This window comes from Lissotriton vulgaris, chromosome 7, assembly GCF_964263255.1.
Source record: "Lissotriton vulgaris chromosome 7, aLisVul1.2, whole genome shotgun sequence".
Classification (NCBI taxonomy): Eukaryota; Metazoa; Chordata; class Amphibia; order Caudata; family Salamandridae; genus Lissotriton; species Lissotriton vulgaris.
In genome coordinates this window covers 1,631,836,668-1,631,855,511 of record NC_141695.1, presented here as the reverse complement: position 1 = coordinate 1,631,855,511, position 18,844 = coordinate 1,631,836,668, and the positions used below count along the sequence as shown (strand labels likewise).

Below are 18,844 nucleotides of genomic sequence, written 5' to 3'. Positions count from 1 at the left end.
GACAAAATGATACTGGCCCACAAAAGGGTGGGGGGCGCCCTTCTTAAGGAGTTTAACAACTCTTCAAAACATTGTGTTGCCCCTCTACTTGAGATATACAAAGCACGAGCGGTCCCTGCGGCACTTTATGGAGCGGAACTGTGGGGCTCGGGCAAAGTTGACTCACTGAGCAAGGCTGAAAATAAATTCATCAAGGATCTCCTTGCCATTCCATCGAGTAGCCCGACCATCCCAGTGCTCATGGACACTGGCTGCAAAGCCATAAGGGACCAGGCTCGGCTTCGACCCCTTTTGCTTTGGGCACGTTTGTGGAGGGTCCCGGAGCTAAAATCCTATGCCAATGGTCTGGCAGAGGTGATGCACTCTGACGGTTGGCGTAGCATCAAATGGCTGAAGGACATAAAACACCTTTTAGGGGACCTAGGCCTGGACTCTTGCTGGCATAGCCACTCCGCCCCTCCGAAGGAGACTTTAAAAAAACTTTTTTGGGAGTGGGTTTGTATGAAGCGCTTGAGAACCCAGCAGCACTGCAAAACCACCGCAGCTTTTCTGCTGTTAAAAGACGCTGTCAAGTATGAGCCGTACATGGACATTATTTCAGTGGCTATGGATAGGTCCCTGTACATTAAATTTCGGTTAGGAACCCTACCCTTGGCCGACTTTTGCTCGAGGTGGAATAAATCCCAGCCTATATCATGCTTCTGTGCTCTTTGTCATGACAAGCCAGAGACGGTGCCACATTTTCTTTTTGAATGCCCGGACTATGGTCGCCCCAGATCACGTTGGCTTGGTCCCATCTGCAGAGAACTGGGTACTCGTCAGCACTCTGTTGCACTCCGGATTCTTTTAACTAACACAGCCCCTCCCATTGTTTGTGCTGTTGCTAAGTTTTTAAAATGGGCTTGGTTGATTAGAACTAGAAGACTGTCCATATCAATTTAATTCTCTTTTTATCTAATTTATGCTGATCTAACGTGTTTTATTTTTATACTAAATGTTCAGTCTTACTTTTTTCGACATGCTGTTTTTATCTTTTGTACTGCTTTTATGATATGTGCATATCGAAATAAAGCATCAATCAATCAATCCTAAAAAGAGTGGGTGAAATAGCCAGACTAAGGCCCCTTCTGTATTGGGTGAGGGCCTGGAGCACAGAAAAGTTGAGGGCTTATCGGATGGCTGTCAAGTAATTGTTGGTACTCGACAAAGCGCTTACTTTTCCCTCGTAATACGACCAAGGATCCTTTTTGTTAGGTCCCACCTCGTTTGAGGATTCTTCTAAGCTACTGCTAAAAAAACTCTCCTGGGATCACATATACAATAATCTCTTTCCCAGTTCCTCACTTGGTAGGCTGACAGATCAAATTTTGTCTATTAAGGGCCGCCCATTTTATGAAACTTTTATTGACCTCCCACTCTAGCAAGTAGCAAAAACCTTATATCCAAAATTTCGCTATGATACACTGGAGCTGGGGTAATTTACTGCGCTATGGAATTAGGACAGGAGCATTGTTCACTCATCTGTATGTACTATTGCTCGCTGGCCACAAATAAATCCATATACCATGTATTATTCTTCTGCCCAGCATACACAAAGCCTAGAGGAAAATGGATTTGCCCACTCTGTACAACTTTGAAGGGTAGCACAACTATTGACATTGTCTTTACTCTGAGCAATTGTTTATTTATGGCCGGATTAATAAGGAAAGCTAAAGGTCATACGCTTTAACTCAGGCCAAAATAGGTTTCTTATACAGTGTACCTCCTTTGCACATGTTTGACTCAGTTTTTTAGGTGGGTTTGCTGGACCTGCTCCACTTTCTCTTTCCTTTTAAAGAGAGCAGCCATCTTATGATTTTATTATTTTTAAAGAGAGTTATGCTATGCTGGGTCTTAACCCCTTCCACACTCATGACGAGCTGGGCTCGTCATGGTGTAGCCTCCTCAAACACTGATGACGAGCCCAGCTCGTCATAAAACAATGAAAAAGAACAATTTGCAGCACAGAGGGGGAAAACGCATAGCAGCCATGGAGTTAAAATGATCACAATTAGGCTTAGAAATTTTGTAACACTGCATTTAAATCATTGTTTTATGGTGTGTAAGTTTTATGGAATGAATTTTCCAAAATAAACTTTTTTACTTTCTTACAAGAGCATGTTTGAAGTAAAATCGCCCACTGTAATAAATTCTTATCCATAAATTGAACATGTTGTTATAATAGAAAAGCAATGTTCTAATTCTTTAGAGTCAATTCCTACTTTCATCGTCAAGTACATGTTTAATTTGTTGTAGGAAATTTCTCTACCTCACACCTGTTGTGTGCTGACCAGCTACATTTTACAGCTATTCTGTGCCTCTATTTGTATGCTCCATGAATAAGACCCCATGTAGAGACCAGCATTTAAAACTGCATGTTATAACAAAAATAAACATGTCTAAAAAACTTCAAACTTGTGTGCTAAAAGAACTATTTATGAAAAGGGTTCACATGTAACTATAGGCCTGACACATGATGGGGAGATTAATGCTTTAAGAATAAATACACACCTAAAGGAAAGCACATGTAGGTGTGACTGATAATAAGAAAAATAAGTGCACTTTAAAATAAAGTAGGATGATAAAACTGAAAGAATACCCCCTTTACGGAAGAATACAATACATATTATACTAATACTAGCAGCCCGTCCCGACATTGTCCGGGTATGATTTGCTGCCGGCAAGTAGTATATTGTTTGGTAGGATTTCGTTTTTATAGCATTTCTTATCTGTGACAGGCCTGTGAAACGCTCCGATTCACAGTGCACTGCTGATGCACTTAAGAGTAGTGTGTGAACTCGAGTTTCCCTACTTTATTTTTCCTTGCAATATTATATAGCACGAACTCGACAACATGGCATGAACACAATTTACATTACAGAAGAACACATTCATTTGTGGTAGGCACGGGGAGACAAAGCGATTTGCCTGGAAGCGCAGGATGTTGAGCTGATGCCGAGATTCGAGCGTAGCTCCCCAGCTCCAAAGTTCGCAATTCTAGAACTTGTAGCGGGAGGTGTGTCTAAAAGTGTATGTCGGTGCTGGCCATCAATGAGAGAGACCTGTGTATTTTTCAAATCGGTGGTGATAAAAGTATGTTGCTGGAGATGTGGGCCGCAGTGCCACCGATGTACTTACTGGGTGAGGGTAAACACCCATTATTCCGCAACTTTCTTTCCGCATACCATCACTCCGCATACTTTCATTACAAAAGTACCATGACTCCGCAATGCCATTATAACGCATGGCATTATATTTTATATGCTTTTACCAAGCATGCATTTACAACGAAATTCGTTGTAAGTGCATGAATGGTAAAAGCATGTTTTTTTATGTTTGGATAAGGTAAGTATGGGTATAGGGGTATATGTTTTGGGGTGCTGAGGTATATGTTTGGGGTGTTTGGGTATTTTAAGGGTTCAGATATAGTTTTGGGTTATGGGGTACAGGGGTAGTTTTAGGGTTTAGGCATAGGTATGGGTTTTGGGGTACAGGGGTATTTTTAGGGTGCAGGGCTAGGTTTGGGTTTTGGGGTATAGGGGTATTTTTAGGGTTCAGGGGTAGTTTTGGGTTACAGGGGTATTTTTAGGGTTCAGGGCTAGGTTTGGGGGTTCAGGGGTATTTTAGGGTTCAGGGGTATTTTAGGATTCAGGGGTAGGTTTGGATTTTGGGGTACAGGGTTATTTTTATAGTTCAGGGCTAGGTTTGGGTATTGGGGTACAGGGGTATTTTTAGGGTTTAGGGGTAGCTTTGGGGTACAGGGGTATTTTAAGGGTTCAGGGCTAGGTTTGGGTTTTGGGGTACAGGGGTATTTTAGTGTTTAGGGCTAGGTTTGGATTTTGGGGTACAGGGGTATTTTTAGGGTTCAGGTGTAGGTTTGGGTTTTGAGGTACATGGGTATTCATAGGGTTCAGGGCTAGGTTTGGGTTTTGGGGTACAGGGTATATTTATAGGGTTAAGATGGGTTAGTGTTTAAGGGTGTTTGGGGATTTTAAGGAGTACTGGTGGGTTATGATTATGGGGTGCAGGGGTATTTAAAGGGAGCAGGGTGGACACCCGGAGCTGGAATGTACAGAACCTGGGAAGAAAAACCAATGAAATATTGGGCACAACGCTCGCTTTTTTTTTCCGTAATCCCGCGCCCCGCCCACACCTCCAGCACACGCCCACAGCACACGATATGAGACATGGCATGAAGGGCGAACGTACTACACGCCCCCAGCGTTTGGGACTACTTTGCTGGAACGGGTCTTTTACCTTTTAAATGTATATGGTGGGCGTCTGCATAGCCTATGTCCTTCTGCTGCAACTGCCCTTTCCAACGCTGTATTGGGTGTTGTGATTGGTGCTGTGGTTCGTGAGATTACCAGCCTCAAAGGTTTGGGCTCTCTCTTTATTATATTAGTATAGATTAAGTTTTTAATCAACGTTTGAGAGTTTTTCAGAAATCATGCTTTGACTTCTATTATCACAACATTGTGGACTGGTAAAAGTGGCTTGAGAAAGGATGGGGTCGATTACTGTAGTGACTGTTAAAGGAAGCCTGGAGATGGAGGTAAAGCAGTTGTAATATTTTCTGATAGTAGTTCACTTTTGTTTTTCTGTTTAGGATAAGCCCATTGTTTTGGGTCGAAAGAAACAGAAGCAGCGAAGCGCCGACTTCAATGAGGATTTTTTCTTCACAGAGAAAGATGGTTTGCATGATGATAACTGGGCGATGGCTGATGTTATGCGCCAGCTGAAGAAGGTAAGAAGCTACGTGCTCATGGTTAGCCGACGGGTATTCACTAAGGGACTGGGGTTTGGCATCCAAGGTCCATCAAGTAGCATTAAGAAAGCTGTAAATGGGGCACCGTAAAAGAGTTTCATTTAGTCACATAAAATGTGAATGTTTCACACCATTATTAAGTTTATTAGTGTGGGTAAGGTGCACAGCCTGAAGATTCCAAAATATATTCCTCTTATTTATTGAGTTCACACAATTCAAGTACGGGTCGGGTGCTCCAGCAGGTGACGTAGCCGTCTTGCTGCGTCCTTAGTAAACTTCAAAGTAGTGCGCACATCCACTGTGAGCGCATCCCTGTACATGGGCACACCATAGGTTCTTTAACTAACACTCCTCTGAGAGTTTGATATAAAGTGTTCATTTATTCATCACAGTGAATGTCTTCATTAGATATTCATATCAAATGCGTCTTTTTTTTCCAAAAAGTTTTACATTTCATCCAAATTAATTTCCAAACTCCCCAATGCATTTCGGGCTCCATAGCCCTTTGTCCAGGAGCACTATAAACAAGAATAAACAAGATATACCATATAACTTCTACAGTCCGGATCAACAAGCAAGTATATATATACATGGGTTAGAGAGTAATCCACAAGTTGATTTCACATGTACGTGCTGCGTGCATCCCGTGGCGTGTACAAACGACATGCTGTGTAAAAAGGTGAGCGCAAAAAAAGTGAAGCCGACGTGGTTCGTTTGAGTGAAACTCATGAGGATACTGTAGGCAGTTTTACTTACAAGAACTCAGTCGCGGCTAGCTCTTGAGTCCTAGAATACAAAAAATAACGGGATGGTCAGAGCGAAGTGATTCGCTCAATACAGTCTTAAGGAAATGGGTAGATATTGGGCGGGTATTCTAGGACTCAAGAGCGTGCCGCGACTGAGTTCTTGTAAGTAAAACTGCCTTCAGTATCCTCATGAGTTTCGGCAAGCTCTTGAGTCCTAGAATACCCGCCCAATATCTACCCGTTTCCTTAAGACGAAGTTTCCGTTATCTAGAAGGGAGAAATTGCAGAGGTGTTTAAGAAGCGGGCCGGGGGATGACGACCGGCCTATATAAAGTGAATAAGCCGAGCCTTCTTATCCCCAGGGCATGTTTATTAGGTCTGAACCGTAATTGACAAGTTTTCACGCGCAAACCTGCATGCGCTTACACAAACCGGAACTCTTCCTGGCCTCCACTGTATTAATGAAACGTCCATTATTGGACAGACCGCTATTTACTCAAACCATGCACTCACACATGGTTCACATCTTCACTTATATGCACACAATCACTTCCTTATATGGTTAAACAAATGTTTGTAGTAGCAAGCACAGGGTTCCTTGCAAGGAGCTCACCTTCGGCTCCATATCATAACATGTTATTTTTCTGCCTTATCCCTATTTTTTCCTTCTTTTTCAACAGTAAGTATGTAAATTCAGGCGTGTAATTAAACCGTCCTGATGATGATCCCAATAATCTGTTAAAGGGGATCGAAACGTCGTCGACCTTTTAAAAATTTTTGCACGTTAAACCACTGAGTTAAAACGAGTGTGAATACTGTTTTGTGAAAGCTTGTCATATTTATCACCATTGACAATAAGCTTCTTTTTTTCTGCCTGAAATGCTATTTGTCTAACTGTACTTGTCTTTGTATGTAGGACGCAGGACTGTGTCCTCCTCTATTTTTTTGTGTACTCTTAAATATGCGTAACAATTCTTGGGATCTTTAAATTGTTTGTCCGGCTGGACATCCTACAATATAGCACTGATCCTAGTCTATATCCATTAATATTATAAATTGTTCTTTAAGGACCTTTGTTTGTTAACACCTTGGCTGCTAGGCGTTTTCCCCCTCCTGTGCTGGACATTGATATAGTACACTATTCATGACGAGCTCAGCTCGTCATCAGCACACGACACCCGTGGGTGATGACGAGCTGAGCTCGTCATCAGCATCGAAAGGGTTAAAAAAAGATCATAGTTTTTGGCCAGCGTAAAACTAAACTGGACATTTCTTAAGGTGTTCACATCAGTCTCATATTTAAGACTTTCATGTTTTTGCTCTACTGAACACTGATAATAAAATTTTGGATAAGGTGCTGTAACAAAAATGTAGTACATCCAGTTAGGCAATCCATTAGAGGCTCTCGCACACACAAAAAAGAGGACCGCTCAACTACCCAAGAACATTCAGGATTGAAGATAATTAATTTGTGGGAAGCATGTTAAACCAATGAGACCAGCATGGGTCAGGGTGACCATTGCTGCAGACGTTCAGCTCTAAACTCATCGGCTTAAATGAAGATGCCTGTCTGGCCTAGTACAATTTTCTTTTAAATAGTCTAAGAACCTTGAAGTGTTGGAGACTATACTACAGCATTACAGCAGAGCGCTTTTGGTGTTATTTTAACAGGACCAGAGGGAGTCTCCTGCTTATTGGGGTCCTAGAGACAACCCCTCATATGTCTTTTGAAAACCAGTCAGTTCATTTATCATGGCTTAGATTTTCCAAGATTTGTGATCTGTGCCTGTATGAAAACCATACTAAAACTTGTACGATGAGGCTTCTTTGCAACATACTGCAGGTGCTTGTGCTAAACTGAGCGTGCTTGTTTGATGAATATACGAGCTACAACCTTTAATCAGGAATCACATCTGTTTCCTTCTACAGAGTTGTGATCTATCCTACAAGGCAAGACAAAAATATGATCACATTAGCCACATCCTTATGAAACTCCTTTATCTCTGCCAGCACTTACCATCTTCAAAATCAGCTAAGATAAGAAGCTAATAATATTGTCAAAATCGTGTAAAGATAGCTGTAGTTGGAGTTTGTTTCTGAGACACTGTCTCCCTTGTTCATGGTGGGAAAGGCGCAGAGTATTGATTGATAAAAAGATCAGTTCTCAGGGCTTTCCCCTCTGACCTGATCAACACGATCTCTCACTGCAGTGACAGAAGCATCATACCACAGGAATCACAGCTCTGTGGTAAGATCAGACAAGGTTTACAATTTCATTTTCCTTTAGTGTGCACAATCTGTTCAGTGGGCACTAAAATCATTCGAGTAGGTAAAAATGTTCTCCTGCACCAGAAGTACCTCTTCAAAGCTAATCTGGAACCTGACCAAATGCATTTCTCCTCAAAAGGCTTTCGACTGGCTGGAAAAGTGAAAGCCACATAGTGGGATGTGAACAGGAGGATGACCCCAGAAATGAACAATAGGCTAACATAGGTGAGGTTGGAAAGTAAAAAGTCATGAAAGAATCCAAAGATAACCAGAAAGTTAATCAACGAATGATGTGAACTTCGATTGCCTCTGGAGGTGGGAATGGTTCGGTGGCTAGAGATGAATGAGATGGATCCCTAACTGAATATGCATTTGCAGGTCCATGAATACCAGAGTGTGGTTCTCCTTCAGAGAACTGCAAATGGTCGCTCTTGAATGTTTTCTTAGTGAGAGGGAAGCATTCTGGGTCTTATGTCAATGGTTAGAAAAAGTCCCCTGATCAGGCTGAGTTGTATGCTCCTATCAGGTTGTCTCCTGACCAGGGCACATTTATTTGGAAGAGTGGTATAGTGCATACCAAATGACTGTGGCAGAACTGGCTGTGAACTTGGGATTAGGGTTCATAGTAAACTTTATTTTCATTGGGGAATGAGAGCATGTTTAGCAACTATATTGCAACATTCACAAGAAGAAACAGCATTCCAATGCATCACCTAGAAAATACATAACACCTTTATGAAAAATGAGCAGTTGCATCAGCAACATTGAATGCTATTTAAGATTAACTATCATCCATATCTGGGTATTGTTTCCAAATGAACGAAAAATGTTTTTGTTTGCCTCCTTCGGTGACCTCTTTCCTATGATTCCTATCTGTTTAATATCATGAAATTCAATATGGACAATTCCACTAATTCTGTCTTCACATTGTACATCAACCTTTCCAAACATGTTAAAAGAGGGCTGTTCACGGTGTAGACATTAAGCTTTCAAGATTTTTTATTTTGGTTTGGTGACCACCTTTTGAATTTACAATTGTTGAAGTCTGTAGGAAGCTGGCTCTCTATATAGTGCACCAAAATGAGTTACACTGTGCAGAGAGTCAGGCGAACCCCAAAGGAATTAGAGGCACAAATGACACCCCAAATGCTCTCTTTTGTGGTAGTGTGGGCGAGCAGTTAGGCATGTCAGACGGTGGGGCTAGGCATATATTCCACACACAAAGGCAGCAAGTGAGACACAGTCAAAAACGAAATCCGACATCAATTTATAAAAATAAGACATACTTTTATTTTGGGTAAGTACTTTTGAGTTATGTTTTTTTAAAGTTCTCAAAAATGGAGACTGTGCAACTTCTAGATAAGTTATGTTATCGTATGGAGGAAATACATGTATTGCATTCAGACACTTGCTAGCGACTTACGGGACTGTCTTCAGGACTTAAGGTGAGTATGGGGCAAGGACCAAGGCCACACCAATGGGTCACCTTGGGAGGCTCTGGGGCTCTTTGTTGCAGAAGTGTGTTGCGTGTCCCATTCACTTCAATGGAAAAAGGTCCCGTTACAAAGAGGCTGCAAGCTTGGTCTGGGGGGCCAGTCCAGGAGAACCCACAGGAGGGCTAAACCCATGAGAAACTTTGGCACGTGGGTATGCCTTTAGTACACTTCTCCTCGGGCTGTGGGGCTCTGGTGCAGTGGTGTCTTTTGCCATCGGATTCTGGTGCATAAGTCTCTCGTGGTTGGAGAGGGCCTGCAGAAACAGGCTGCAGGCGGTGACTGGAAGTCCAGTCTGGACAAACGCAAGCATGGGCTTGGCTTTTGTGGGACTTGGGACCCCATTATCACGTCACCTCCCTTAGACTCTGGAGCGCAGGTGCAAAGGTGCTTTGAGGCTTTGAGTGGCGGCGGTCACATACTCACTCTTTGTCTTGCTTTCTGCTGCAGAGGGGCAAACAGTACAGTAAGCCACTCTCAATATGGGTCTCACTGTCCCTGAAGTCCCTCGGCATGCAAGTCCATCTTTCTTTGCATCCGTACTAGACACAACAAGCCTTGGCTGATGCACGGGGTCCAGTACATCTGGTATTGGTCCTGTTTGCTCTCTCTCTCTCAGTGGGAGGACAGATAAGCCCTTCAGGAGCACAGCGTCCTCTTTCTAGGGAGCTGCTACTTTGGGCTGGCCGGGGAATGGCAACTCTGTGTACTGCCCCTTGCTACTTCAAGGAAGTTTCTTCAGGCAATTGCACTGGCAGACCTCTGGGTTTCTTGGAGTTTGCAAAGTGTACACTCCTCCTCGAACTGTTGGAATCTGAAGTCTGAGTTTCAAGTGGCCCCCTAACTACTCAATTTAGGGGTGCTAAGGAAAGTGAGGGCCAGTAGCCAATAGGCTACTTACCCCTGGAGTCACTACACCCCCTAGATGACCACTTCGTTTGGGGAGTGGGTATCACCGTGTCCCAGAATTCCTAAATTCACCACACACCATAATCTGAAATTTCTAAAGTTGTATTCATGTCAGACTTGGTCACCCTGGAAGTGTGCCCAGCCTGGTTGAGCAACACGCCTCCTGCATACCTAATTTCCTGCCTGCCCTGGCACTAAATGGGCCTTGGACAGGCAGGTGTTTGGCAGCCCCTTACCTCTGAGGGAAGCTAGATAAGCATACTAAATGTGGCAGGCTCTTTTGAAGCTCCCTGCCTTGGAATGCTAATTTACCAGCCTTTCCTGGGGGAGGAGGTGATAACACCTCTCCCCAAGCAGACATCATTTCTGTTGTTACCGGGATTCTGCTCAGACACAGAACTGTGTACAGAGACTCAGGACCTCAGTGAATTAGGGTTTGCCAAAAACTCACATTAGTACCCAAAATCTCCTACCAGACTAGCAATCAGTGTCACATTAGCTCTTCGTCCTATAGCAAAGAAACCAATGATTAGACAACCTAGAACATGCGACTTAGGACCATCTCCGGAATGGTGGGAAGTGAGAACACTCTTTTGTTATACTCTCATACCAGTCCACAACAGGAGTAAAAAAGAGACACAGTAAGGTTAAAATATTTATTTTAACGACATGATCTCAAGCGCAGTATATATATATATATGTATTAATAATATGGTCAGCATGGTTACAACTCCATAAAATACAAAAGTAGGAATCGTATTACAATGATAGAGCAAACAGATGATAAAAGCGCCTAGTTTAACCCATTTAGTGCTTCTGTCGGCCGTTGCGCAAGCTACCTCCCTGTTGCTGCGCACGTCCAACGGCCGACGCGGCCCCACCTGTTTCTTCGAACGTTCAGCACTGGCGCTGAACGTTCGAAGCAGTTAAGGCGTTAAACACCCTCCATATAAAGGAACTATGTATTATAAAACTATAGAAGGTCTCTTGAGCGTTGTTAGGGGGACCCCATTTATCTGTCCGCTCAGTAAGTGTAAATTACATCAGGACCGGTTAGTCTCTCTGAATGCCTGGAATCTTCCAAGTGTGTTCATTTCTGGCAAGTGTGCTATGATAAAGGCGCCAGAAACCTACTCGGCTTGCAGCTGCCAAAATGTTGTGTCTAGACTGTGTTATACGGACATGCCGATAAACAGGCTCGCACGTTATGATGACCTTGGCGGCTCAGGCACGATGTATGTCTAGAGATGTCGAAAAACAAACCTTTTCTCAGGTATAGACCTTTGTGAAAGCTAACTCTGCAAAAACAGCTAAGCAGTGTTGTGTGCAAAAAGCAGCAAACAGTAAAATGGTGTAGAAACTCCTAATAAGCCATGCTAACTTAACATGCACGCAAAAAGAGGCCCATAAACCACACTACACCCCCTCATGCTTGGGGAACACACAGCACTCAGGGCAAACTTCATAGAACGCAGAGTTCAAGTTCGAATGAGACGGAACCAACTTCAGAAATTTTTTGAACTTGAAAATAAGGAATGAAAATTCAAAAACCAAAGTTTGTGAAAACAACCACACGTGGCCATGGTGGGTAAAAAAAAAAAAAAATCCAACATGTAAGGACAAATCAAGAGATAAAGATCAAAAATATTAAGGAGTTCAGCATGTGTCTAGAAGCCAAAGAAAAATCTGTACTTCAGTCCAACAACGTGTAAGCACCATATGTTGCAACTGCCTCCAATAGGAAATCGTTTTCATCCATGAACATTTCAGCCATCCAATTAAGCAAAGGGAAAGAACATACATGTTCCTCGGTTGCCGGAGCATCTAGCATCATCAGAGGACAACTCTGGCTTATTTCAAGGTAACTGCGATCCAGAAAGTCATTGCCGCAGTCCAAATATTCCAATTGCCTAGAACCCCATGTGCCGCTGCGCAGGCCATAATCCCGGTACTAAAACAGTCTATTTCATGAGCAACTAAGGGACTCATTAGTAGATTAAAATCCAGTTCAGGAGACACCATGCTGCAGACGCACAAATCCAGGGCCCATTCAAAATCACAATCCAGGCAATGGAAAACAGGCTGCACGCAAGTGCAGAGAGAGAACCGGAAAGATAAACCATACGCCACACTTTTGAGTCGCCAAAGGCAGCGAACCATAGTATTCTAGCATCCGGTTACGAAGGTGGAGCAGCCGGGACAGTACGTTGTGGGGCACAAACTGTGCATCCATTTTGGAGTAAACTTAACAACAGCAGAATGCCAGCGCCTAAAGCCAGGAGCAAAGAGAACCCCGCAAAGACACTCGAAAAAATTGAATAAAAAATGCAGGGATCACACTGAATATAGTCTGAAATAAGATCACAAGGCCAGAGAATACTACTTGAAAAAAGTGTGCCAGGCCAGTAGTCGACAAGGCTTTCAAGATTGTGTGAATCAAAGCGCCGAAATGCAGCGGCAGGTTAGTGTTTAATAAGGCATTTACTTCAGTACAAGTATTTGCAATGTGAAGGACGAATGTCTCGCATTCAGATGTAAGGGGGACTTCCTTCTGGGACAAAAGAGCTCTTATTCTGCTCATCTTGTTGAACTCTGCTTTCAAGGTAGGAATCGAGGGCCAGATGGAAACATCAAGCCTGCCATGCGGAGGAGGGAACAACACATTCTTGCAGCAAGTTACACGCTGGGAAACGGTAACGTGAGGGTGAGTGAGGGTGAGTGAGGGTGAGGGTGAGGGGTTGAGGGTGAGTGAGGGTGAGGGGTTGAGGGTGAGTGAGGGTGAGTGAGGGTGAGGGGTTGAGGGTGAGGGGTTGAGGGTGGGTGAGGGGTTGAGGGTGAGTGAGGGTGAGGGGTTGAGGGTGAGTGAGGGTGAGGGGTTGAGGGTGAGGGGTTGAGGGTGAGTGAGGGTGAGGGGTTGAGGGTGAGTGAGGTTGAGGGTGAGTGAGGGTGAGGGGTTGAGGGTGAGTGAGGATGAGTGAGAGTGAGGGTGAGTGAGGGTTTGAGGGTGAGGGGTTGAGGGTGAGTGAGGGTGAGGGGTTGAGGGTGAGGGGTTGAGGGTGAGTGAGGGTGAGGGGTTGAGGGTGAGTGAGGGTGAGGGGTTGAGGGTGAGGGGTTGAGGGTGAGTGAGGGTGAGGGCATGCATGGCTCCCTCGGAAGCGCTCCAAAAGAACCTCGCGTCACAGAAAACCATAGAAACTTCCACATACCTCGACAGTAAAAATAATTCCCGGAGACGGAGACAGGCCGGGGGCGAGTCCAGGAAACAAGTTGTGAGACCGAAAAGATTACCGTTTTCAGAGAAATAGAGGGCGTGCCTTCAAAGGGAAGGTTGTGGATTCACAAACACGGCTCACAGGTTGTGGGGGAAAGAGACGGAATTCAAGGGGCGTGGCCCACTTGGCATTGGAGGAGAAATTGCTCAGAAACAAGTTGTGAGACCGAAAAGATGACAGATTTCAGAGAAATAGAGGGCGTGCCTTCAAAGGGAAGGTTGTGGATTCACAAACACGGCTCACAGGTTGTGGGGGAAAGAGACGGAATTCAAGGGGCGTGGCCCACTTGGCATTGGAGGAGAAATTGCTCAGAAACAAGTTGTGAGACCGAAAAGATGACCGTTTTCAGAGAAATAGAGGGCGTGCCTTCAAAGGGAAGGTTGTGGATTCACAAACACGGCTCACAGGTTGTGGGGGAAAGAGACGGAATTCAAGGGGCGTGGCCCACTTGGCATTAGAAAGGAGAAATTGCTCAGTGTTCAGTAAAGATAAGTACATTGCATCAGGGAGCACTGTGTGTTGTTAGGAGGGCATTGCTGTGGGGAGGGGGGAGGAGAAATGCGACATGGCGGGGAGGGGGCGGAGCGGGGGAGAGGGTGTTAAGCAGCAGGGTACAGACGGCTGAGGGAACAGACGGCGAAACGACGGCGGGCAGGGGAGGGGGCGGAGCGGGGACGGGGTGTGAAAGCAGCAGGGGCCTGGAGTGCGGCTGAGGGAACTGATGTGCACGCGCTTTTAAGCTCAATGCGCATGCGCATTGAGCTTAAAAGTCACGGGCACTGCAAGGAATCGCCACGATTCCTTGCAAGTTGGATAAAGAGTGGATAAGCCCCCATAGTCTCGCTTGCTCGATGCGCATGCGCATCGACAGGCGAGACCTAAGAAGAAAATATACCACAAATCCTATAGACATGAATATGCAATCAGCACCAGCCAAATGTAAATCAAAGGAGTAATCAAAAAAATTTTTCTAAACCAGGTAGCAAAAATCAAAACTTTTGAAGGGGGCTTAGATGTGGATGAGCCAGTGTCAAATGAAAAACGGGATTGATTAGCCACATGAGTCTCCAAATCAGGCATAGACAAGTCAGTGGGGTAAGTATATTCTGTGTCATTAAGCAGGTTGCTTCAATAAAGGATTCGTAAGTGGACTAATTTCAACGGCAACATCAGGCCCGATGGCAGGATCCGGGGCCAAAACAGAGTGTCGCACCATTGCTGGACACGAAACCGCAGGCGTCATACTATAGAGAATCGGCCACCCTGTGTGGTTTGACATTGTCAATTGAAATGTACCTGTTCCCTTTTCGCCCAGGAAGAGGAGGTAAAATGACTGTTCTTGTGACCTGCACGGCAACAGGAGCTCGATAGGAAGGACCAAATTCTTTCTTGTTGTCGGTCTTCTCTCGGACCAGTTCTCCAACCTGGGGTAACCAGCCGACTACCGGAATCTGCAACGCAGCTTTAGACTTGGAAGGCAAGTGTTCCTTTGCAAGACTGTCTCCGGTCTTTTGTAGGTTCTGCAAAACATTAGAATGTTCATCTACGTCAAAGGATGCGGCTCCCGCCGCCAAGTCTAGACCGTCAAGGTCCGGAACAAACATCATGATGCCAAAGAGCATTTTGTATGGGGTCCGCCCACCCAGAGACCTTCTAGGAAGATTTAGTGCTCGTTGTACACCATTGAGGTGTGTAAGCCAGTCTCTGCCAGCACCTAAAACTAGCTGTCAAGGATTGCTTTAAGTCACGGTTCATCCGCTCCACAACACTATTACCCGCAGGCCGGTATGAAGACGAAAATTTGACCTGGACCCCCAATGAAGCCATGGCATCCTTGTATGCCTTAGAGGCGAACGCTGGACCCTGGTCCGAATGGAAGGTACCACACGCAAAAATTCCCACAAAGACCTGCAAATCCCTTATGACAGTTCTAGCATTAGCGCTCCTTTGAGGCCACACCCAGACAAAGCGCGTGCAAGAGTCAACTGCTACTAAGATGTACTTATACGCAGTATCAGAGGAGAAAGGACCGCAGTGATCCAAATAAACACACGCAAGTGGTTTATTAGATGTGTACAACTGAGTTTTGGGCGGGCGTGCAGCAGAAGAAGGTTTAATTTGCTGACAAAGGCTACATTGAATGTCAAAATCACGCGCCTGTTTGTACAAACCCCGCCACCAATATCGTTGCTTGAGGAGAGATACAGTACCTGACACGCCGGCATGAGCCGAAGCCATCCCGGCGTGGTCTGCTGCAATCAGAGCCTGTCTGCGGTCCGCGTTGGGAATCAGTCTATCACCAACGTTGTTAATTCTCACATAAGGAACTTTATCAGGACTTAAATGAGAGTACTTCTAAGGGAAACCCTTAGGATAACTACCTCCCTTCTCAGTTGCGGCAATAGCTGCCAAGATGTCATCATCAATCTTACTTTTGGACCGTGTAACCGCTGCCACTGCAAATATTGCTACTGGTGTTTTCGCAGCTTCGTCCGTGAGACAGTTGCCAACAGCGTGAACCCCCAACGCGCTGATGACCCAGAGTATGAATTACAAAAACAAGTGGGAGTCGTTCTTTGAGCTCAGCCACTTCATATCATTCATCAGATCATTTCATGTTTTATTGTGCGAACTTTGGAGTCACGATAATCATTTTGAGTCCAAAAGGGTAGATTGTCAATGAAAGACTGTACACAGTAGTAAGAATCACTCACAGCTAGAGTAGTCACACCAACGCAAGCATCAGAGCCCGTAGTTCTGCCAACTGGGCGGTACAGTCCCCTAATGTCTGTGTATGCACGACACCGGACTTGAATTCACCATCCACCATAGTACCAACCACAATTGCGCAGGCCGCGGAATACGCGTGCCGAGAAACCGTAGCTGCTTGTGCACTTCCGTCAGTGTAAATGATACAACGAAAATCCTCAAGTAGGCGCATAGTCAGAGGAGCAGGATGAACAAACTCATACTGCAAGAACTCTTGAGTCTGCAAAGAGGAATCGAAAATGAACGTTACATCTGGGATGTCAAGGATGTAGCCCATTGTATCCACCGAGGGTGCAAAGCCTTGGAATTCGGTATACTGGCCTTCGTCACTGCCTCCAAGGCAGGATACGGAGTAACAACCACAATGCGCTTTCCCTGCGACGGTGCACGTTCCTTAAGAATCTCCATTTGCACTGCTGTCAAAACTTTTTCCACAGTTGAAAACCGCAACTAGGCTGGAGTGTACAGGTGTGACTTGTAAGCGATAGGGACTGTGTCTCCCTCATTAAAAGTGAGGTACGTGAAGCCCACTGTCCCTGGCACGATTCTTATCACCAGGTTGGTGTGGTTATCACAAGTTAACAAGAATTTAGATTCAAGTAAGTCAGCTTGCAAAGATTGCAAGATGGCTGAATGTTCTGGCAGTCAGCACGATTTGGAAAAAGTAGGTTGTATCAACACATAGAGCGGCTTGATACGCTAGGCATATTCCGGAATGTATGTACGTCCGAAATTCAAAAAGACCAGTAAGGATTGTAGCTTTTTCAGCATTGTGGGAGCGCGCAAAAGTGCACATTTCTCCAAAAAGTGAGCAGCCAAGTATCTACTTTCATCGTTGAGCTCGTAGTCCAGGAACAACACTGTACTCTGCAATGTGTGATTTCACAAAGTTAAATTTATAGCCAAAGCCGGAAAACAGCAAATTATGCGGTCAACACGGCACAGATGCAGCCATAATTCGTCGTCTGTGAGATAAATGTCATCCACATACGAACATGCATCTGCGTCGAGCCTCTCAAGTAGAGAGATGATTTGGGTGGCAAAAACGCCCAGACTATTCTTGTAGACCATAGCCAATCAAAGGAATTGACATTGGTTGCCACCACAGGTAAAACTCGTCCACTGACTACAAAGGGGTGAAAAATTATGGGCAAAAAAGCCATTGGATGTGTCAAGCGTGGTCTTGATCCTTTTACGCACAAGACTATCCACTAGAGCAGAACTGTGAGCATTCTGCACCACACACGTACAACAATGTGAGTTTAAGTGGCGGTAATCCAATACCAAACGGTATGAGCCGTCTGGCTTGGTCACAGTAAAAAGTGAGTTATTCATCAGAGACACAGACGTTTCAATTACACCTTGATATTCCAATTGTTCAAGGATTTCAGCTACAGAGGATTTCGCCTCACGCCGTAGGGGGTATTGGGGTTGTGGCTGTGGCATGGATCGCAAAGGGATCTCAAGTCGAGGGGAAAATGTGTCCCATCCACAGTGAGTACGGTACAACGCCGGCGCAAGCGCCTTAGCCCAATCTTCTGCAAATTGCAGCGCCTGCTCCTTAGCACTGTGCTCGCGAAAGCCTGGAGGATCACCCCCCCCTTATGGAGCGGCCAAGGCAAAGGGTGGGGGCCAGTTGACTTCTGCCACCAGAATATCATAGGTAGTTGTTAGATTTTCCCAAAAAAAACCTTTTATGGTACGTTCTATGTCTCCTTCAATTACAAGGACAATTTCATAAAGTCTTTCAGGGGGAGCCACTATAGTGTCCGCTGTTTCCACTACAACGAAAGTTTCAGTTGCTGTCACCCTCAGTAGTGAAAACAGCGCCTCTCGAACAATGGTAATCTCCGCCGCGCTGTCCAGCAGCGTCCGCGCCCATGTCAGATTCCGAAGCTGCGTTCTCACTATCTGTGGCATTTCTCGCTGTTACAGCAGCAAATTTCTTCTTCTGAAACTGGGGTCTTTCACGCGGTGTCTCATCCTGCTTGCCTTTTCCGTCAGCCTTGCTCTGTTGGGCACCTTGACCTCTGCTGCTGCCTCCTCCACCGGTGGCTTTTACCGATGTTTCCTGCAAAGAGCGAGGAGAACGTTGTTCAGGAACCTGAAACCTATCAGGTGACTTAATAGTACTGCGGTCGCTCAACAGGGGCAGGTGTAGGTGAAGCCGGACGGGAACCCTGTTTCTGCTGCTGCTTTCCCTGTTTTTTGTTCTTACTCCAATTTTGTTTCTGAACTTTCGGGCGGTCATCTTTATCAGATGATCCTTGTTGAGTTTGCTGCTGTTTTTCTTTCTTAGTGAAAGATTAACACCTAAACTATTCCGGCCCACGGTCTTATAAACCTCCGTAATAATTTTCGGTAACTGACGGGGTTTGTCGTCGTCGGGGACTTCGCGCAGAGCAATAGAGATTTGGAAACTTACAGCATCCCCCTGACATTTCAAAGGACGAGTTTGCGTACCATATCAAACACTCCCACAAGCCGCATTCCCAACTCCACAGCCGCCTCTGGTCCGTGTTCTTCCTGAACACGCTTGATCACAGAGGGCAGAACAGTCATTGACTGGGTGCCAAAGCA

At 45.1% G+C, this 18,844-nt stretch overlaps 1 protein-coding gene across 1 annotated transcript in view; it reads left to right on the top strand.

The window, feature by feature from the left end:
- Nucleotides 1-18,844, top strand: part of DDX27 (DEAD-box helicase 27) — a 166,361-nt gene that overhangs the window by 18,550 nt on the left and 128,967 nt on the right. The window contains exon 2 of the mRNA XM_086932592.1: nt 4,649-4,786. Coding sequence (XP_086788718.1) covers nt 4,649-4,786 — 138 coding nt within the window. The remainder of the gene's footprint in view (nt 1-4,648; nt 4,787-18,844) is intronic.